General features: G+C 38.5%; 2 protein-coding genes across 5 annotated transcripts; one reads left to right on the top strand and one right to left on the bottom strand.

Moving 5' to 3' along the window:
- Positions 1-2,543: 2,543 nt before the first annotated feature.
- On the top strand, positions 2,544-5,604 carry LOC143594560 (phototropic-responsive NPH3 family protein NPY2-like). The gene is made up of 4 exons (XM_077073837.1): positions 2,544-3,073; positions 3,252-3,321; positions 3,402-4,571; positions 4,819-5,604. The coding sequence occupies exons 1-4, from the start codon at positions 3,015-3,017 to the stop codon at positions 5,386-5,388; spliced, it is 1,869 nt and encodes a 622-aa protein (XP_076929952.1). The 5' UTR covers positions 2,544-3,014; the 3' UTR covers positions 5,389-5,604.
- An 831-nt stretch (positions 5,605-6,435) lies between these two features.
- Positions 6,436-13,439, bottom strand: LOC143594558 (uncharacterized). 4 transcript variants are annotated; one of them, XR_013146354.1, is made up of 5 exons: positions 13,276-13,439; positions 8,392-8,550; positions 8,153-8,325; positions 6,709-8,068; positions 6,436-6,630 (listed from the first exon to the last, which is right to left on the bottom strand). XR_013146354.1 is itself a non-coding variant. In XM_077073835.1 (4 exons), exon 4 carries the CDS (start codon positions 7,975-7,977, stop codon positions 7,159-7,161), a length of 819 nt encoding a protein of 272 aa, XP_076929950.1. In that variant the 5' UTR covers positions 7,978-8,068; positions 8,153-8,325; positions 8,392-8,550; positions 13,276-13,439; the 3' UTR covers positions 6,436-7,158. The 4 variants fall into 4 exon arrangements, 1 of the variants encoding a protein (XP_076929950.1); XR_013146356.1 differs by having other exon boundaries at positions 8,153-8,550; XR_013146355.1 differs by lacking the exon at positions 13,276-13,439 and having other exon boundaries at positions 8,392-8,626.
- Positions 13,440-17,325: the final 3,886 nt, after the last annotated feature.

The raw sequence follows: 17,325 nt of genomic DNA on the forward strand, positions 1-17,325 counted from the left end.
ACAAAAAATAACTAGTTAAAAAGTATTAAATCAAGCTTTATTCTAAAAAACTAGTTGAAATTCACTAGCTGGATATTTGAACTTAGGGGGTGTTTGGTACAGAGAATGGAAATGGAGAGAGAAAATAGAAATGGAAATGGAATTGTAGAGAAAGAGAATTGGTATGGAGAATGAGAATCATTTCTCTTGTTTGGTACACGAGAAAATAAACAGAGAACTCTACCATACCCAACCCCACCTCCACCCAACCTGACACCACTCACCACCGCAGCCCCACCACCACAGCCCCACCACCACCACAGCCCCACACCACCAGCACCACCACCACAGCCCTTTCTTCAACCACAGCCCACCACCACCGGCTGCCGCCACCAAACCCCCTTCTTCAACCACAGTACACAAGAAATTAAAAAGATTCAAATTTTTGGAACATAAGATATAGAAAAAGAAGGCTCAGATCTGTCATCACTGCCTTTTTGGAGATTTTGTGGTGGTGGTTGTGGTGGCGATGATGATGATAATCAGAAGCCACCTGCAACCACCGCCGATTTCCACCACCACTGTCACCCATCTGCGACCACAATCACCCGACCATCTGAAAACCCTAACCTACCACGAACCACCACTTGAAACCCTAATCTCCGTTCACCCGTACCACCTGCAACCTACAACCGGTTACCATCTCTGCGTTCACCACTGTGAACGGCGGAGACGGGGTGGCGGTTGCAGACTTGGAGACGAGGTGGCGGTTGCAGACTTGGAGACGGGATGGTGGCCGGAGACGGGGTGGTGGCCGGAGACGAGGTGGTGACATGCTATGAGGAGGCTGCTGAGAAATGGATTTCTCTTTGTTTTAAAGAGAAATGGAATTCTCTAGTTTTAGAGAAATAGAAAGAGAAATATAAATGAAAAGTGGAAAACAAACAAAAGAAATATTTCTAATTCCATTTCTCCCCAATCAAATCCCTCTACCAAACACCCCCTTAGAGTGTTCACGGGTGTTAGCCTTAGGTGAGATTTTTTTCCGGATAAAGAAAGAGTGTATCCCTATATGATAGATTTAGCCAATAGCCAATTTAAATATTCGTTTGTCGGTAAAAAAAAAGAAATATAGTTGAAAACAGTCTAGTTTAAAAAGGTAATCAAATGAGTATGAACATGATCAATAACCAAATTACAAAAGGAAGTACTAGTCCACATTAAAAGCATCCTGTCAGCATTGGCGTGCATATATCATAGCATCAGATTGGCTTATTTAGTCTTCATCTTAATCACTACACCCCTACAAAAACACAACTCACCCAACACAAAATCAAACCAAAAAGATTATTATTATTGCCAATTGAAAGCTCTGTTTCATCTTTTATCCCAACACCCAATTTATCTTTGTTTTCAAAGAAAGCAAAAGTGCAAGATTCTAAAGATCAAAAGCTATTGGCTTGTCTTCTTTACAAACAGGGTAACTGTTCATAAGGATGCTCTGTTTCTGCATATATTTTCTTGAATAGTAGAAGTAAACTATATGATCCACAAAATGTGAACTTTGTTTGTAAATATGCTGTTTTTTTTATATTCTTAAATACAAGTGGGCAAATGGGTTGTGATTTAACTTGTAAAATAATAACTGTTTTTGTGATCTTGATGGCTCTAAAATTATTAATTTTTTAATTGGGTTTCTTGTACTAAAACAGAGTAATAGATGCTTGTTGCCTGCCGTTTCTATGGCTTATTGTAACTGATTCCAAGATGCTGTTTTCCATATGTTTTGCAGGGCTTCTTGATCTTTAACGGTAATTTTATTTCTTTAGTTTTTTTAGGGCTTTAAAATTGTTTTTGTTATTATTATTATTAGATATTTAGAGAAATTTAAGGTGTTTTTAAGCGTGCAATATATTTTTTAGTGCATTTAGGTAGTCCGCGACTTCAACTAGTTTATCGAAGTAGCGGATTTGAAAAAAAAAACCTTTTTTTTTCAGATGTTTATTCGTTTCCAAGTCACTTTCAAATTGATTTTTTTTGTTTTCTTTATTCAAATCCGCTTCTCTAATAAACAAACTTGTCAATTGTCATCTTACCAAAAATTAGTTAAAGTCCGCTATTAAAACCAGACTACCTAGATGCACTCAAAAATATTTTTTGCTCTCCTAAAATTTTTCTATAAATCCCCTACTTAAAAAATTCTAAAATCTTAAAAAAATGAAACTTGAAGTATAAAGATTAAATTTTTACCATTAAAAGAAAGTTACATTTTGTAAGTCAATAATTAAGATTTAATAAAAAAAGAGAAAAATTATAAAAAATGGGATTTGAAGTATAAATATTAAAGTTTTACTATCAAAAAAATAGATAAATATTTTAAAATCAATTTTCAAGATTTAATAAGAAATTCTAAAAATTGGAACTTGAAGATAAAGATTAAATATATACTATTAAGGAAAAAAATAAATTTTTTAAAGTCAAATATTCAAGATTTAATAAAAAAGAAAGAGACAAGAAAAAGCAGAGTTGTGTTTGCAGTTATGGATTTTAATGTGTTATTATCCTCTCTCTCTACTGGTTTTCTAGAGAGAGAAAGAGTAGTTTAGTTAGAAGAGTGTGTGTTACTGTTGGCTTTGTCTCCTGATCCATCCGGGTCACCCGGAGTCCGTGGGCTTTGCCTCTGAACCAGGACACACTCCCATGATCTCATCCTCTCTTCTTCATCTTCAAGTCATCGCCAAATTACCAAAATACCCCCCACTCAAGATTCTCAGCAAATGATATATATTTCAACCCTTTACTCAGATCTCATTTCTTCTCCCTTGTTTCCAAAAACCCACAAAAGATTCATCAAGAAATCATCCATCTTGAACCCTAATTCAAGAATCTTGAAATAAAAATCCAATCTTGAAATATTTTTATTTTTTTTGCTTTTTTCAGGGTTTGGTGGTTTTGAAATTTGGGGGTTTCAATGATTTTGACTTGCTTTGAGGTGAATTCAAGATAATTAGTTTGGGGTTTTGAAGCTGCAAAATATGAAGTTCATGAAACTTGGATCCAAGCCTGATTCATTTCAGTCTGAAAACAATGTTTGGTAAGTTTTTATTTCATATTCTTTAATGTTTTATTTGTTGATTTGTTAATATGTAAATAAACATTGATTTGTATTGTTTAGTTCTTGAATTAATGATTATAAACATCGATTTCTTGATTAAATTATCGGGTTAATTTAGTGATTAGTTTGTTGTTAAGAACACTTTCTTGCTATGCAGGTATGTAGCATCAGAGTTAGCAACCGATATCGTTATTAATATCGGAGATGCAAGGTTCTATCTTCATAAGGTAAGACCGAGCCTTCCAACCCGTTAATTTCATGATTCGTTACTTTCGAAATAATACTTTATCGATAATCAATGTTGTAGTTTCCATTGTTGTTGAAGAGCGCTCGATTACAAAAACTAGTAGCAAGCACGAACGAAGGTGTTGGGAACGGTGACGAAATCGATATTCATGACATCCCAGGCGGACCTGCTGCATTTGAGATATGCGCGAAGTTCTGTTATGGTATGACCGTAACCTTAAACGCGTACAACGTTGTGAACGCGCGTTGTGCAGCCGAGTATCTTGAAATGCACGAGACGATGGAGAAAGGTAACCTTATTTACAAAATCGATGTGTTTCTAAACTCGAGCGTGTTTAGAAGCTGGAAGGATTCTATCATCGTACTACTAACGACCAGATCGGTTATGCTGTTATGCGAGGAGTTAAAGCTAGTTAGTCATTGTATTGATGCTATAGTTAGTAAGGTTTCAGCTGATGTTTCTAAAGTTGACTGGTCTTATACTTATAACCGTAAGAAGCTTCCGGAAGAAAACAATAACCATGTGTTAAATGGAGGTGTTAGAAGCATGACCGTACCGGCGGATTGGTGGGTGGAGGATCTTGCTGAGCTGGAGCTCGATTTGTACAAACGGGTTCTCGTTAATATTTTAAACAAGGGTTTGGTTCATGATGAAGTGATTGGCGAAGCGTTAAAGGCGTTTGCTTCTAGAAGGTTACCTGGGTTTAACAAAGGTGTGGTAGCGAGTGGTGATATGATTAAAGCTCGGTTGGTTGTTGACACGATTGTTCGGTTATTGCCAAACGAGAAAGGTAGTTTGTCGTGTGGGTTCTTGTTAAAGCTTTTGAAAATGGCTATGGTTGTTGACTTGGGGGAAACGGGGGTGATGGAGTTGGTCAAACGGGTTGGTCAACAGCTCGAGGAGGCGTCGGTTAATGATCTTTTGATTCGGACCAAAGAAGGTGAGCCCATGGTTTATGATGTGGAGACGGTTCAGAAAATAGTTGAGGAGTTTATGGTTCGGGATCAAGACCCGGGAAATGAGATTCAAGAAGCGAGGCGGTCAACCGGGGGAATATTATCGGAAGCTTCAAAGTTAATGGTGGCGAAACTTGTTGATTCTTATCTTGCTGAGATTGCAAAGGACCCGAACCTACCGTTATCTATGTTTACTGATCTTGCTGAGACGGTTTCTGGGTTTTCAAGACCGGCCCATGATGGGATATATCGGGCCATAGATATGTATCTGAAGGTACAATACAGAAACACTCATAGCTTATTGTTGTCAATAGTGTCGAGCTACTTGATAGGTTGTGGGTTGAATCATTCAACCTGAACACGACCCATTTCTTAATTTTTGTTAAAAACATATCAACCCGAGCACGAGTCGTTTAAGTGTTTTAACTAAACTGGTCAAGCCGAACACAACCCATTTTTTTTAAGCGGGGTGTTTGCCAACCCGAAAACCTGATTATTACTTACAACTTTGTAACGTGCAGGCACACCCGGGGATCAGTAAGAGTGATAGGAAGAGAATATGCAGGCTAATGGACTGCAAGAAGCTTTCGGCCGATGCATGCATGCACGCAGTTCAAAACGAGAGGCTTCCGCTGCGTGTAGTGGTTCAAGTCCTCTTCTTTGAACAGGTTCGGGCCACAGCTTCATCCGGTAGCAGCACACCGGACCTACCTAAACCATTCAAAGACCTCAACAGTGCGTCCCACGGCAGCTCAAGGTCAACCACAACCAACACGGAAGAAGACTGGGATGCGGTGGCTACAGCAGAAGAGCTCAGGGCATTACGGGGTGAGGTTGCCTCGTTGAGGCTCGAACGCAACGGTGGTCATGCAAAGAGCTCGCTAGCCGACAAGGGCCCGGACCGTCCGGTTCATAAAGTGAAAGGTCTGTTAGCTACAAAGAGAATGTTGACTAAAATATGGTCAAGCAAAGGTGGGACCGGGGAGAATAGTGAGTCGGATTCGTCGGGAAGTCTTGGGTCGGGTAACCACGCGGATGATGTGAAACCGGTATCGACACCTTCGAGAAGGGGGCGACATTCGGTGTCTTAAAAGACTTGACAGTTAAAATGGTCTGAAACTTATAATCTTTTTAGTTGATGTTAGTAATGCTAAAGATCATAGAATGGTAGGTATGTGTTTGTTTTAAGGTTAGGTGATCATAAGTTTAGTAGTAGTATTATTATTTTATGTAAGTGATCAATGTTTTATGTTAGGGTCAAGTTTAGAGAGATTGGGGAAGAAGAAAGAACCCTATAAGTTTATGAAATCTAATTGAGGCTTATATATTTAACATGTCTTAGATTCAAACAATATACTTGCTTATAATATAACCAAAGCTAGCAATTTATCAACCATCTAAATATAATCTTAAGTCTTAACATAACATAAATAAGACAGCCTAGCTTCTTAAATGGCATAAAATGCACACAAACAATTAGTTAATGGGTGACTTGCCTGTCTTGATGTACATTCTAAGTCAGCATCTATGAATTGCAAGCAACAAAAAGTCAAAACTATTTGATGCATTATGCACATGTATGATTAGAAGTTCAAACTTCACAAAATGGGTTAATTTATTTAAAACTACTTGTGGACATGTTATCCCATGTGGTATACACGAGCCGCTCCTGGGCTACTAAGGATTGGCTCGTTATAAGTGGAGTTGAGTATAAACAAGTTCAAGCAAAAACATAAGCCCGTTTACTAGCGCTTGGTTATTATATAGTGTGTTAGGATTGGACGACACGACTCTAAATTAAAACGATTATCCATTTAGGTTATCGTTTGGCTTATATTTCCACCTACAATCATCACAACTTAACAGTATAAATTAAAGAATATGATATATGAAATTCATCCAGTATATATATTTCTTCGATATCGTGGACCTAGTTGTTGTATGATAAACTATTGCTTATAAGTTATATAATTTGCAAATTGTTAGCAGGTGCAAATGAAATTATCATTCTTACCCTTACTAGTGAGAAATTTACCATACACGCTGCAACTGATTTGGTAACAAGTAAACATGTGAAACGATTTAATTTATACATGTTACAGAAAATGAAAAACCCAGCCTGAATCGTGTTCTTTTGACCCATAAGCATCAAACAAATGACGGTTCATTGACATTTGACACTTGAGTTCATAAAACTCTAAACATTAAAAAGACAAATTAGATCGTTCATCGACGCTTTACAGAACTGATGAACAACTTTATCTTAGACCTTAAACGGCACTTAACTCTCCATCCGCTCTCCTTTCCGCTTCCTCGGCTTTAATCCAAGCAGCCTACACAAACAAAAATCATAAAAAATAAAAACAAAAAAAAAATCCCATTTTTCAAATTTTAAATTATAAAAAACTCGCCTTTTCTCTTTGAAGCCTAGAAACACGTGGACGTATCGAGTTACCAAAACTCATACCTCCCCACGCTTCCTGCAACTCTCTCTCCCTCGCTTCCCTCTTAGCCACCACCGGGTTCTTAACCTGGTTATCGGGTTCCACCACATCAGCAACCACCTCCTTCTCGAGCCTTGACTTGGGTTTGACCAAAATTTGGTCCAAACCGCCTTCACCATGCTCCAAATCCATCTTTTTATCTCTTCTATTCCCCTTCACTTCCTCCTTCATGTCCCCAAAAGCCATTTTATCTTTCTCAAGCCTTGAAACATGTTTTACCAAAACTGTATCCAAACTCTCAACATTATTATTATTATCATCATTTATTACCTTTTCTTTACTTATTTTATCTCTGTTTATGTTCACATTTTCTTTTTCCTTCTTTGCTTCTTGCACCTCTTTTTCAAGACGTGACACTCACTTTACCAAAACCTCACCGAGGCTCGGTATGCTATCGTTGTCTTGTTTAAGTCTTTCAGACGGTTTCCCTTTAGTGACGGGTTCATATTCATTTCCATGTTTCTTCTTAATCTCTGCTATCTCTTTCTCAAGCTTTGAAGTATGCTTTGTTAGCATACTTCCCAAATCAGGAACGTTAACAGCCTCCAACGGTTTTGTAACCTTGTCTTTGTGTAATGTTTCTTTAGTTTTAGCAGTTTTTGCATCTTGTATCTCTTTTTCAAGTCGGGTCAAATGCTTGACTAGGAACTTGTCCAGACCCGGAAGTGAGATTTTGGAAGAAACACGCTCGCCACTATTATTAGCAACACGAAGACCGTTTTCGGATTCAGCTAACGCAGCATTTAGACCGCATGTTGCAACTATAGTTGCAAGGGAAGCAAGTTCTTCTTCATGTAAACATCTTAACCTCTGCAACATCATGTCCACAAGGATTTCCTTATTCGATTCCATCTCGTTTTTGTGGGATTTTGATTCAAATTCAATACCAGCATCTGACTCACATTCAGAAGTCAACTCACACGAATCTTGACAATTTTCATCTAAATCGGGATTTTGACTGATTTTTTTCAAGATTTCTTTGAATTCTTGTTGCCCAATGGATGCAGAAGTTGAAAGCTTGACGAATGCAGCTTTCACAGCAGCTGCCACTTGTTTATCAACCTCAAATGCTGTGTCAAACGATGTTGTAACCTTGTGAGTTGTAGATTTGCCTCCTTTTACGCTCGATGTTTCTATTTTGTAATGCTTTCTTGGACAATCTTGTATGTCATACATGATCACTCCTATTTCTTTTGCAAATTCAAAAGCTTCATTTGCACTCTTTTCTGCTTTCAATGACACATCTTCAGCTTCTTTACTATCAATCCTGTTAGTACATACATAATTAAACATAATATAAATCAAGAACAATAGTAATGTTCTGTTTTAAAGAATGGAGTTTGCAGATTACCTTGATGCCCGAAGTATACGACACCAGGATGCTTCAACTAATGCAGCCTTTCGGGCCTCTATCGCCTTGTTAGCAGCTTCACGAACCGCAATTTTTTCTCTAAGGACTTTTGAAAAATGGGGATTTGTGTCACCGAGTGTCTAGTCTAGAGTTGAGCACATGCCATCTACTTCCTGAGATTAAAATGGTAAGACCATTTGTTTTGACTTTGCCTAAATAAATGAATATGTTTTCAATACCTGAAGCAACTTTAACTTTCTCGTTAAGTATGAATCACCTTTCTTGCGCGGAAACCAGCTGAGCGGTGAAGTTTTACGTCTAGTCGGCCTTTTTATTTGAGTTGTTAATCGGTTAAGAACACGAGGGCTTGATTGATTTCCCTGCTTTGACACCTTATTCTGTATTTTAACATAAAACAAGACATAAATGAGAAATGAGACCCAATAATTATTACATGATGTAGCAACAACCAAATATCATCTGATTATAAGTTTATAATCAAATTTGGGATTGAGATTAACAAACTATGAATCCAGCTTTATCATATTTCATATAGGGACAGCAATTCTTGACATGGCCCGAAATCCGACCTGAACCCAAACCGAAAAAATACAGGTTTTGGGTTGACTAACACGACCCGTATAAAAAACGGGTCGGTTAGGGTTGACCCATATTTAAAACAGGCCACGTTCGGGTTAACCCCTATAAAAACAGGTTGACCCGTTAACCCGTTTACGTGTTAAAAAAAAAGAAACTTTATATTTTTATTTTTGTTTTTTTCCGTTTTACATGTTTAGTTATAATAATGTTAGTGTCACACCATATTATCTAGTTGTACCACTTATACTCACCATTAAACACGTTACCGATAATACCCAAAAACCCGCTTATAAATTGTCAACACGTATGACTAATTTAAACAAATGGGCTAAACGGGCCGTGTTCGGATTGACCCAAATTTACGTGCGTGCAGGGGCTGAACTCTTTTGAATAATAATATGGGTCTGTTCGGGTTACGCAATTCAACCCACCAACCCACTAACCCAACACTTTCATAGTTCCTAATCATATATACTCATACAACAATCTTAAAATGCCTGCAAATTTCTAAAGTAATAGTCAAAGATCAGATGACCAATACCGAAAACCTAGAACGGATAAACCTAACTGAAGAAACGTAGATCGACTCACTGGTAGACGATCAACTTTCCTCGGGTGTGATTATGCTATTTCACCGATGGATCTCTGGGATCTGGATTCTTCCACCTACAAAATGAACAGCACCGTAAACTTACCCCTCAGAAAGGGACAGAGGGGTCCTCTTTGGGGTAACCCTCCGGTGTGAGAATAAGAGTTTGTAGGAGAAGATAATAATCTGAGAGTGAGGAAATTGGAGTGTATTGCTTAATATAGCTGAATACTGTGTAATTGGGTGTCCTCTCCTTGTGGAGTTGATGTGGTATTTATAGTGCTAGGGTTTCCAATGATTGGGCTCAGGCCCAATTAGGGCATTTTTGGCCTCCTCCAATTGCTTTGCGCCACGTGTCCTTGAGACACCTGGTGCTTTTTCATTGGTTATAATCACGTGGTAGCACATGGGTTTTGCTGAGTTGTCCACCTTTCATTGGCAGCTGTCAACATCAGCATATTCTTATTCCTTAAAAAGATACCTTCTGGAAGGTTGTCTGACGTGCACAATCAAGGTTGCCCTAATCCTGATTTGGATAAGGACGAGGTTGATTATGTGCATGTGTGATATGCGCCTATCCTGAGGATGCGCGAGGTCTTCTCTTTATTCTCACCCGCAGATGTTTCATGCGCAGATGTGATATGCACAAGCATGTGATATGCGCCACGCGCGGATGCGCCACGCGCAGATGTGATATGCGTGAGCATGTGATATGCGTGAGCATATGTGATGTGTGAGCATATGTGATGCATGAGCATATGTGATGCCTGAGCATGTGATGCATGAGCATATGTGATATGCGTGAGCATATGTGATATGCGCCATGCGCATAGGTTTTGGCTTTGTGCCTTCATAATATCTTGATTTCAAGTCTCTTGTCTATATCTTGTGGGTTGACCCGCCTCGCTCGGTGTTGAGGCGGGTACATACCTCTTCAAGCCCCCCAGTCTAATGTTTGTCTTGTCTCGCGCGAGCGAGGTAAGATAGATATTAGACTTAATAGTTTGCTCTTTTAATAGGGTTTGTCTTTTCTTCTTATTACTCATCGGTGCGCGAAATTCTATCCTTTTGGTTGAAAACAAATCGTCCCTGTACGTGGTTGGTTGTTGCTGACATGCGTCAGTGATGGAGACGTGTCAGACCTTTCGTGTGCTCGAGGTGCTACAGTTGCCTTTCATGTCCCCTCACATAGTGTCAGGAACACGTGTCGCGCTCGCGTTGGTCCGTACCTGCGAGTGGTGGCGCGTGAACTCTGGCAGCACCTGTATCGTTTCTTTTCGTGTCCCCTCACACAGTGTCAGGGACACGTGTCGCGCTCGCGTTGGCTTACACCTGCGAGTGGGGGCGCGTGAAGTCCGATCAGTACCAAATTTTCTCTCTCCTGGGCCTATAAAAGCAAGCCCTTAGAGTTTTTATTCTTTATCTTCTTTGTTGTTTATTCGAAGCTTTCCTTTCTTTCATTCTATTCCGATTAACTGTCTTCTGCTTCCAGATCTCTGTTCTTCAGAAGCATCCTTTGTCCGATTTTATAGTTGTATGTCTGATAGCTCAGACAACACAATCTCTCCCAGCAATCGCCGTGTGAAATCGCTAGTAATGTCTACGTTGAAGAAGACCGGCAAGGGGAAGAGGGCTGCTGAGGCCTCATCGGAGGAGGTAGGGAAGACCAAGGCAGTGAAGAAGTGGGATGAGATCCCCTGTAAACTGAGGCAGTCCGATTTTGACAGCCTTATCGCCTCTCAGGGTTTTCTCCCTGAGTATGGCTGCATGTTGCCGGCGGCCGGGCAAACGGCGGCGGACCCGCCCACCGGCTATATATCCCTTTATTGCAATTTTTTCACCCACTGCAACCTTCGTCTCCCGATGACAAGGTTTGTGGGTGCGCTGCTTAGGTTTTATGGGATTCATGTATTCCTAGTCCATCCGTTTGGACTCGTGCGCATGACTCACTTTGAGTTCATGTGCAAATCTCAGCGCGAGGAGCCCACCCCTCGGCTCTTTCAGTTTTTTTATAAGCCCAAGATCCAAGATTCTTGGTTCTCATTTATTCCTCGCAGTCAGAAGGTCAAGTGCTGCACTGTTTCATTCAAGAGCCTTCATGACTGGTCTGAGAGATTTTTCTACATTAAGGCTGGTGTGATCCCCATCCGCATGACCATGCGCGCGATCTCTTCTGCGCCTGCGGATGTGGGTGTCTTCAAGAACCCAACTGGCGCCTGGGTTAAAAAGTTGACTGCCGAACCATCCCCCGCCAAGAACATTTGCGAGGAGGCGCTGGTGAGGGTTGGTATGAGCAGGAGGTGGGCCGACAGCGCGACTGAACCCGTTATCCAAGTTGACGGCTTGTGTAAGTTAATCTCATTGCATTACTTCTGCGCGAATATAATTCATTTTGCTGATATCATTTGACTTGTTTTGTGCAGTCAGCAAGGAGTATGTCCACGCCGCCTATGATGAGCATATGGAGGGTGGCTCCGTCGCGCTGGGCGCTGGGGAGGTTGGCTTCCCCGATCACTTCGATGACATGTTCATCCCTGTTGATCTGGGATTTCTCTTTGACAGCGATGCGCCTGGTAAGCCTTTGTACTTATGCTTATGCCTTTATAATACCAGATTTGGCTAACCTTTCTGTTGCGTGTATTGTAGACGCGCTTGAGAACTACGAGCTGGAGCTCGCGGAAGAGGAGGAGGAGGAGGAGGCTGAGGTGCCCCAACTAAAGCGTAAAGCTAAAGGGAAAACTGGCGCAGGGGCCAGTAAGAAACAGAAGAAAGATGATACCCCTGTTGTTCAGGATCCTCCTACTCAGGCGAAGGGACTTGAGAAAACCCAGGTGTTTACCACCAAGTTTTCCTTGTCTTCCCTGCCTCAAAAAGTGGGCAGACCTCCTGTCCACACGAGGTATGGTGCCACTACCTGGTAGACGATGGCGCCAATGAAGAAACGTAGATCGACTCACTGGTAGACGATCAACTTTCCTCGGGTGTGATTATGCTATTTCACCGATAGATCTCTGGGATCTGGATTCTTCCACCTACAAAATGAACAGCACCGTAAACTTACCCCTCAAAAAGGGACAGAGGGGTCCTCTTTGGGGTAACCCTCCGGTGTGAGAATAAGAGTTTGTAGGAGAAGATAATAATCTGAGAGTGAGGAAATTGGAGTGTATTGCTTAATATAGCTGAATACTGTGTAATTGGGTGTCCTCTCCTTGTGGAGTTGATGTGGTATTTATAGTGCTAGGGTTTCCAATGATTGGGCTCAGACCCAATTAGGGCCTTTTTGGCCTCCTCCAATTGCTTTGCGCCACGTGTCCTTGAGACACCTGGTGCTTTTTCATTGGTTATAATCACGTGGTAGCACATGGGTTTTGCTGAGTTGTCCACCTTTCATTGGCAGCTGTCAACATCAGCATATTCTTATTCCTTAAAAAGATACCTTCTGGAAGGTTGTCTGACGTGCACAATCAAGGTTGCCCTAATCCTGATTTGGATAAGGACGAGGTTGATTATGTGCATGTGTGATATGCGCCTATCCTGAGGATGCGCGAGGTCTTCTCTTTATTCTCACGCGCAGATGTTTCATGCGCAGATGTGATATGCACAAGCATGTGATATGCGCCACGCGCAGATGTGATATGCGTGAGCATATGTGATGCGTGAGCATATGTGATGCCTGAGCATGTGATGCATGAGCATATGTGATATGCGTGAGCATATGTGATATGCGCCATGCGCATAGGTTTTGGCTTTGTGCCTTCATAATATCTTGATTTCAAGTCTCTTGTCTATATCTTGTGGGTTGACCCGCCTCGCTCGGTGTTGAGGCGGGTACATACGTATTCACTAACAGTTACACAAAATCAGTTAATTCGAAAGCGAAACAATCGACAAAATAACATTATCAATAACATAAACTAGAGAAGCACGTGCACACCTTTGGAGGCTTCGAATTTGACGGCAACGTATCTGAATCGACGGAGATTTGGGTGGTTTGGTTATCGATACAGCCCAGATCCAAACAGGGTAGATCCATTTTGTTCATATTGTGTGTTGATTAACTAGTGAATCGTGAAAATGATGTAAACAATTTGTGGATTATTATTATATTTATTATTATTATGTATGTGTATGAAGATTAGAGGATGAAGATGAAGTTGAAGTTAGGGTTTTGAAATGATAATGAAAGTATCCGTTATGTCTGTTACAAGATATATTTTTGTAATGGATAATATTTTGAAATTGGTTGCAATGGATATTAATGTGTTTCTCCAACGGTACGTTGATGGCTTTCACTTTCAAGATTTTGGTTAGCTTGATTGTAAACGAGCCGTTCTGTTCGGTTTGGTTTGTAAACAAGCCAAGCAATGAGCAAATGTCTGCCTAGTTCGGTTCGAATATTTTTAATTTATTTTATATATAAAATATATGAACAAATACATAAATAGACAAAACACATAAATATTAACTTATAATTTTTTAACGTCTTTAAAGTTTTCCTATTTCGTCAATTTTATAATTTTATTTGTTCGCTTCAAGTGTTTAAAATACTAGAAATTTGTTTAGATGATCATTATATCTCACTTTAAACTTACTCTTAATAAAAAATTTCAATCTATTACATGTTTGTCTAAAAATTACTAATTTATTTATAAAATATATAATTTACAACATTCAAACTTGTTTCTTATTGAAAATTTTAAAGTGAAAAAGAAATAAACACCGCTTGAAATCGCTCAATGTTCGATCGAAAAATGCTCGATTTGATTTTAGCTTGTTTCGATTTTCGCTCGGTAAGAATCACAGCCGTTCGGTTTGGTTCGTTTGTAAACGAGCCAAGCAACGAGAAAGACTTCGCTCGGTTCGGCTCGGCACGTGAACATAATTACACTAAAAAACACTATATTTTCTCTCATATGCAATTAAATAATAATATTTTACAGCTTTATCATTATCTTTTCTCTCTCGTCCACTCACAATCACTTTCAAATATATTAAAAATAAAATAGAGAATAGACAGTGTTCCTCTAAATTTACTCAAATTTACCCATCTATTTAAAGTTTTATCTTTCCTTCACTCACACCACTTGCAATTCTCTTAAAATTTTTAGAGATTTTTCTCACAAAAATTTTAAAAGAACTGTTGTGAATGCTCTTAAATGACTTTTATATATTATTAAACGACGCACATATGACTAGTTGTGCTTGCACAATGAACACATCGTTGGTCGCAAACTGTTGACGCCCGTCTGATAAGTTTAAGGCAGGACGAAGTCAATAGACTCTTATCATAAGCGAGACGGTTTGACTGCCCGCGGGTGCCACACGAAATTTTTGTTTCTTTAACAAAATTTTCTTCGATTGAATAAATCTGTGTATTAGATGTTTTAAATAAAATATATTGTAATTTGTTTGCATACAATCATCAAAGTATATCAACAATTCAAGTTTAAGGTGATGGTTATAACTTTATATTAAGTTTATTTTTAAAATATTTTATTTTGAATGACTAACAAAACAAATACTATCTTATCATTCTTCTTTGTGTTTCTTTTTTATTTGTTTTTTTATATGTTAGTCATCTATAGTCTACTAAAATAATTGAATTGTTATTCACTGGTTAAAAATGCATGTTTGTGAGCAATGACACATCTAAGGAGAGGAAAGGCCCTCGTTTGGAGGTAAAAAAGTTAAAAGACTTAAAATAACAAATTACACTTGACAATTTTTACCAACTAGTATTATTTGTTTTGACATCTCATACCAACTAGTGAAAAATTCCTATGAGGTCACCAATCATAGTACTATTTTTATCTAAGCATATTTAACTTTGGATTTCTTTATTCGCCCATAACCATTGTGTCCAAATCGTTTTGGTGATATTCGAGGTGCAAAGTTTCTTTTGCCCCAATATCTCTCGTGTCGGGACTGAACATAACGATGCAGGAGTTGCCCACATCGACTTGTTCTTTTTTTTTAGAGATCCTTGGTCATAAAGAATACCATGTCTAAAAATACCAACACAATTTGGACAAATAAGTTGTGGATTAGAGAAGAACTTTGCGTAACAAAACGAACGAGCAAAAGTACAAACAAAAAAATGGAAGGCTACAAACAATTAAGAAATTATGGCTAGGTTACATCCAAGTCACAATCTCCACTCCCCCATAGAAACTTTAGAACGGTTCGAAAGCCAAATAGAAGATTAATACATCTAGTTGTTCCATTCATTAGTAGATCTTATAGAGTTATAGGATACTACTTGTAATTATTTTATCATGTGGAGTAGTAGTACATAGTTGTTCCATTCGTCAGTAGATCTTATATGATACTACTTGTAACTATATTCTTTGAACACTTCACTACTAAAAGTGATTCTTATGAACAGTGAAAGATCTAGCTTTTAAAGAGGGCAAAGGCCCCCGTATGGTGGTGAGAAAAAGAACAAGAAGACTAAAATTCTCATGTTATTGAAGCTTTAGCGTGTCACATGGGAATTGGAAGCACCACTGTATCTCAGAGGGGGACACTAAAAGAAATTAAGACACAAACATAAAAGGAACTTTACAATTTTCGCTTTTAGCTTTAAAGTTTTAGTAACCTTGCATTAATGTTTTATTCTAGATCTTGCATTAATCTTCTAGTATGTTTTCTAACATTATTTTTACTAACGATGAATTTCTGTGTTATCTGAAAGACTTGAACACAAGACGTTAAGACCCCTTTTAACCGTTTGGTGTTTTAAATGTTTTGTCTTTGCCAACGGGTCATATAACAAGCCCAGTGGTTTATATTATGCTTGTATTAGCTAGGAAGATCAAAAGTTTACCGGGCATTATTGTGTCCAATTTTTCTTTAAATGTGTTTCATGTTTTGGACATTCAATCAATCAATCAATCATGTTTTGGACATTCATTGTTTATAATTAAAAGTAGAAAATGATATAAACCACAAATACATTTAACCATAGAGCGTGTAAAATTTATATTTAATCAAATTTCATATTTCAAATTCTTTGGATTCCTTAAATTCCTCTTAGGCCTCGACATTGTAGCAGCTTTTGTTCTTTGTTGTATTCGCCATCGAGCGACCCTTCAACCATGCATGGGGTTAACGTTTCTTTGTCACATCGGACCTCCCTGCCACGTCGTTGTCTTCCATATCGCAACCCCTTTTGCCACATCAAACCCCGCAAGCCAACAACGGAGGTATGATCTCATGGCCTTTGATCTATTCAAGTATAATTTTACTATCACTCTTAATGTATGAAACTTTGAAATTCATAAACTAACATGTAAATTATCGATGCTACCTAATACAAAAAAGGAAGTTCATATTAAAATATATTTATATCTAACGAAAATCAAGGATAAAATACGTAATCAGTGGTAATTATCAGAATTTAAGAATTTGAAATGAAAATCAAGGATTAGACTTCTGGATTCTTTAAAAGAAATGAACGATTAATAATCAAAGTGTTAACCAAAAGGTGAACACATATTTTCTTTGAACGTGATCGATGAGATAAATCTAGGACTAGACTTCTTGATTCCCTTTAAATGAGTGATCAATAATAAAAGTTTATTTTCCATAAACCCACCAATGAAAATCATAAAATGCACCTTTAAGCGGTGACGCAATTTACATTTAATAATTTCCCCCGAAAGAACTGTGATTTACCTGATCAACTCGATAACATTTTAGGGTCTCGTGTGCTTCTAATTATCAGGTCTCTCAGGCATATATGATCGGTAAACACTTTTTTATTGCAAAGTAAAAGACTGTCTCAAAAAGTCGTTACAATAATTTTTTATTGATCACACATTCAAAGCCTCTAACCAAACCTCATATTTATAATCTAACCTTAACCTGATGAACAAAATATTACCAACTAATCTAGTTACAACTAGGAAATTAAATCAACTTCTCAACTTAGATCCTTTCATATTCTCCGACTTGTAATTACGGTCCAATATTACCAACAATC

Source organism: Bidens hawaiensis, unplaced genomic scaffold (genome assembly GCF_021521415.1).
Source record: "Bidens hawaiensis isolate Kalapana, Puna unplaced genomic scaffold, B.hawaiensis_p1.1 tig00043870_1, whole genome shotgun sequence".
In the NCBI taxonomy this organism is placed as follows: Eukaryota; Viridiplantae; Streptophyta; class Magnoliopsida; order Asterales; family Asteraceae; genus Bidens; species Bidens hawaiensis.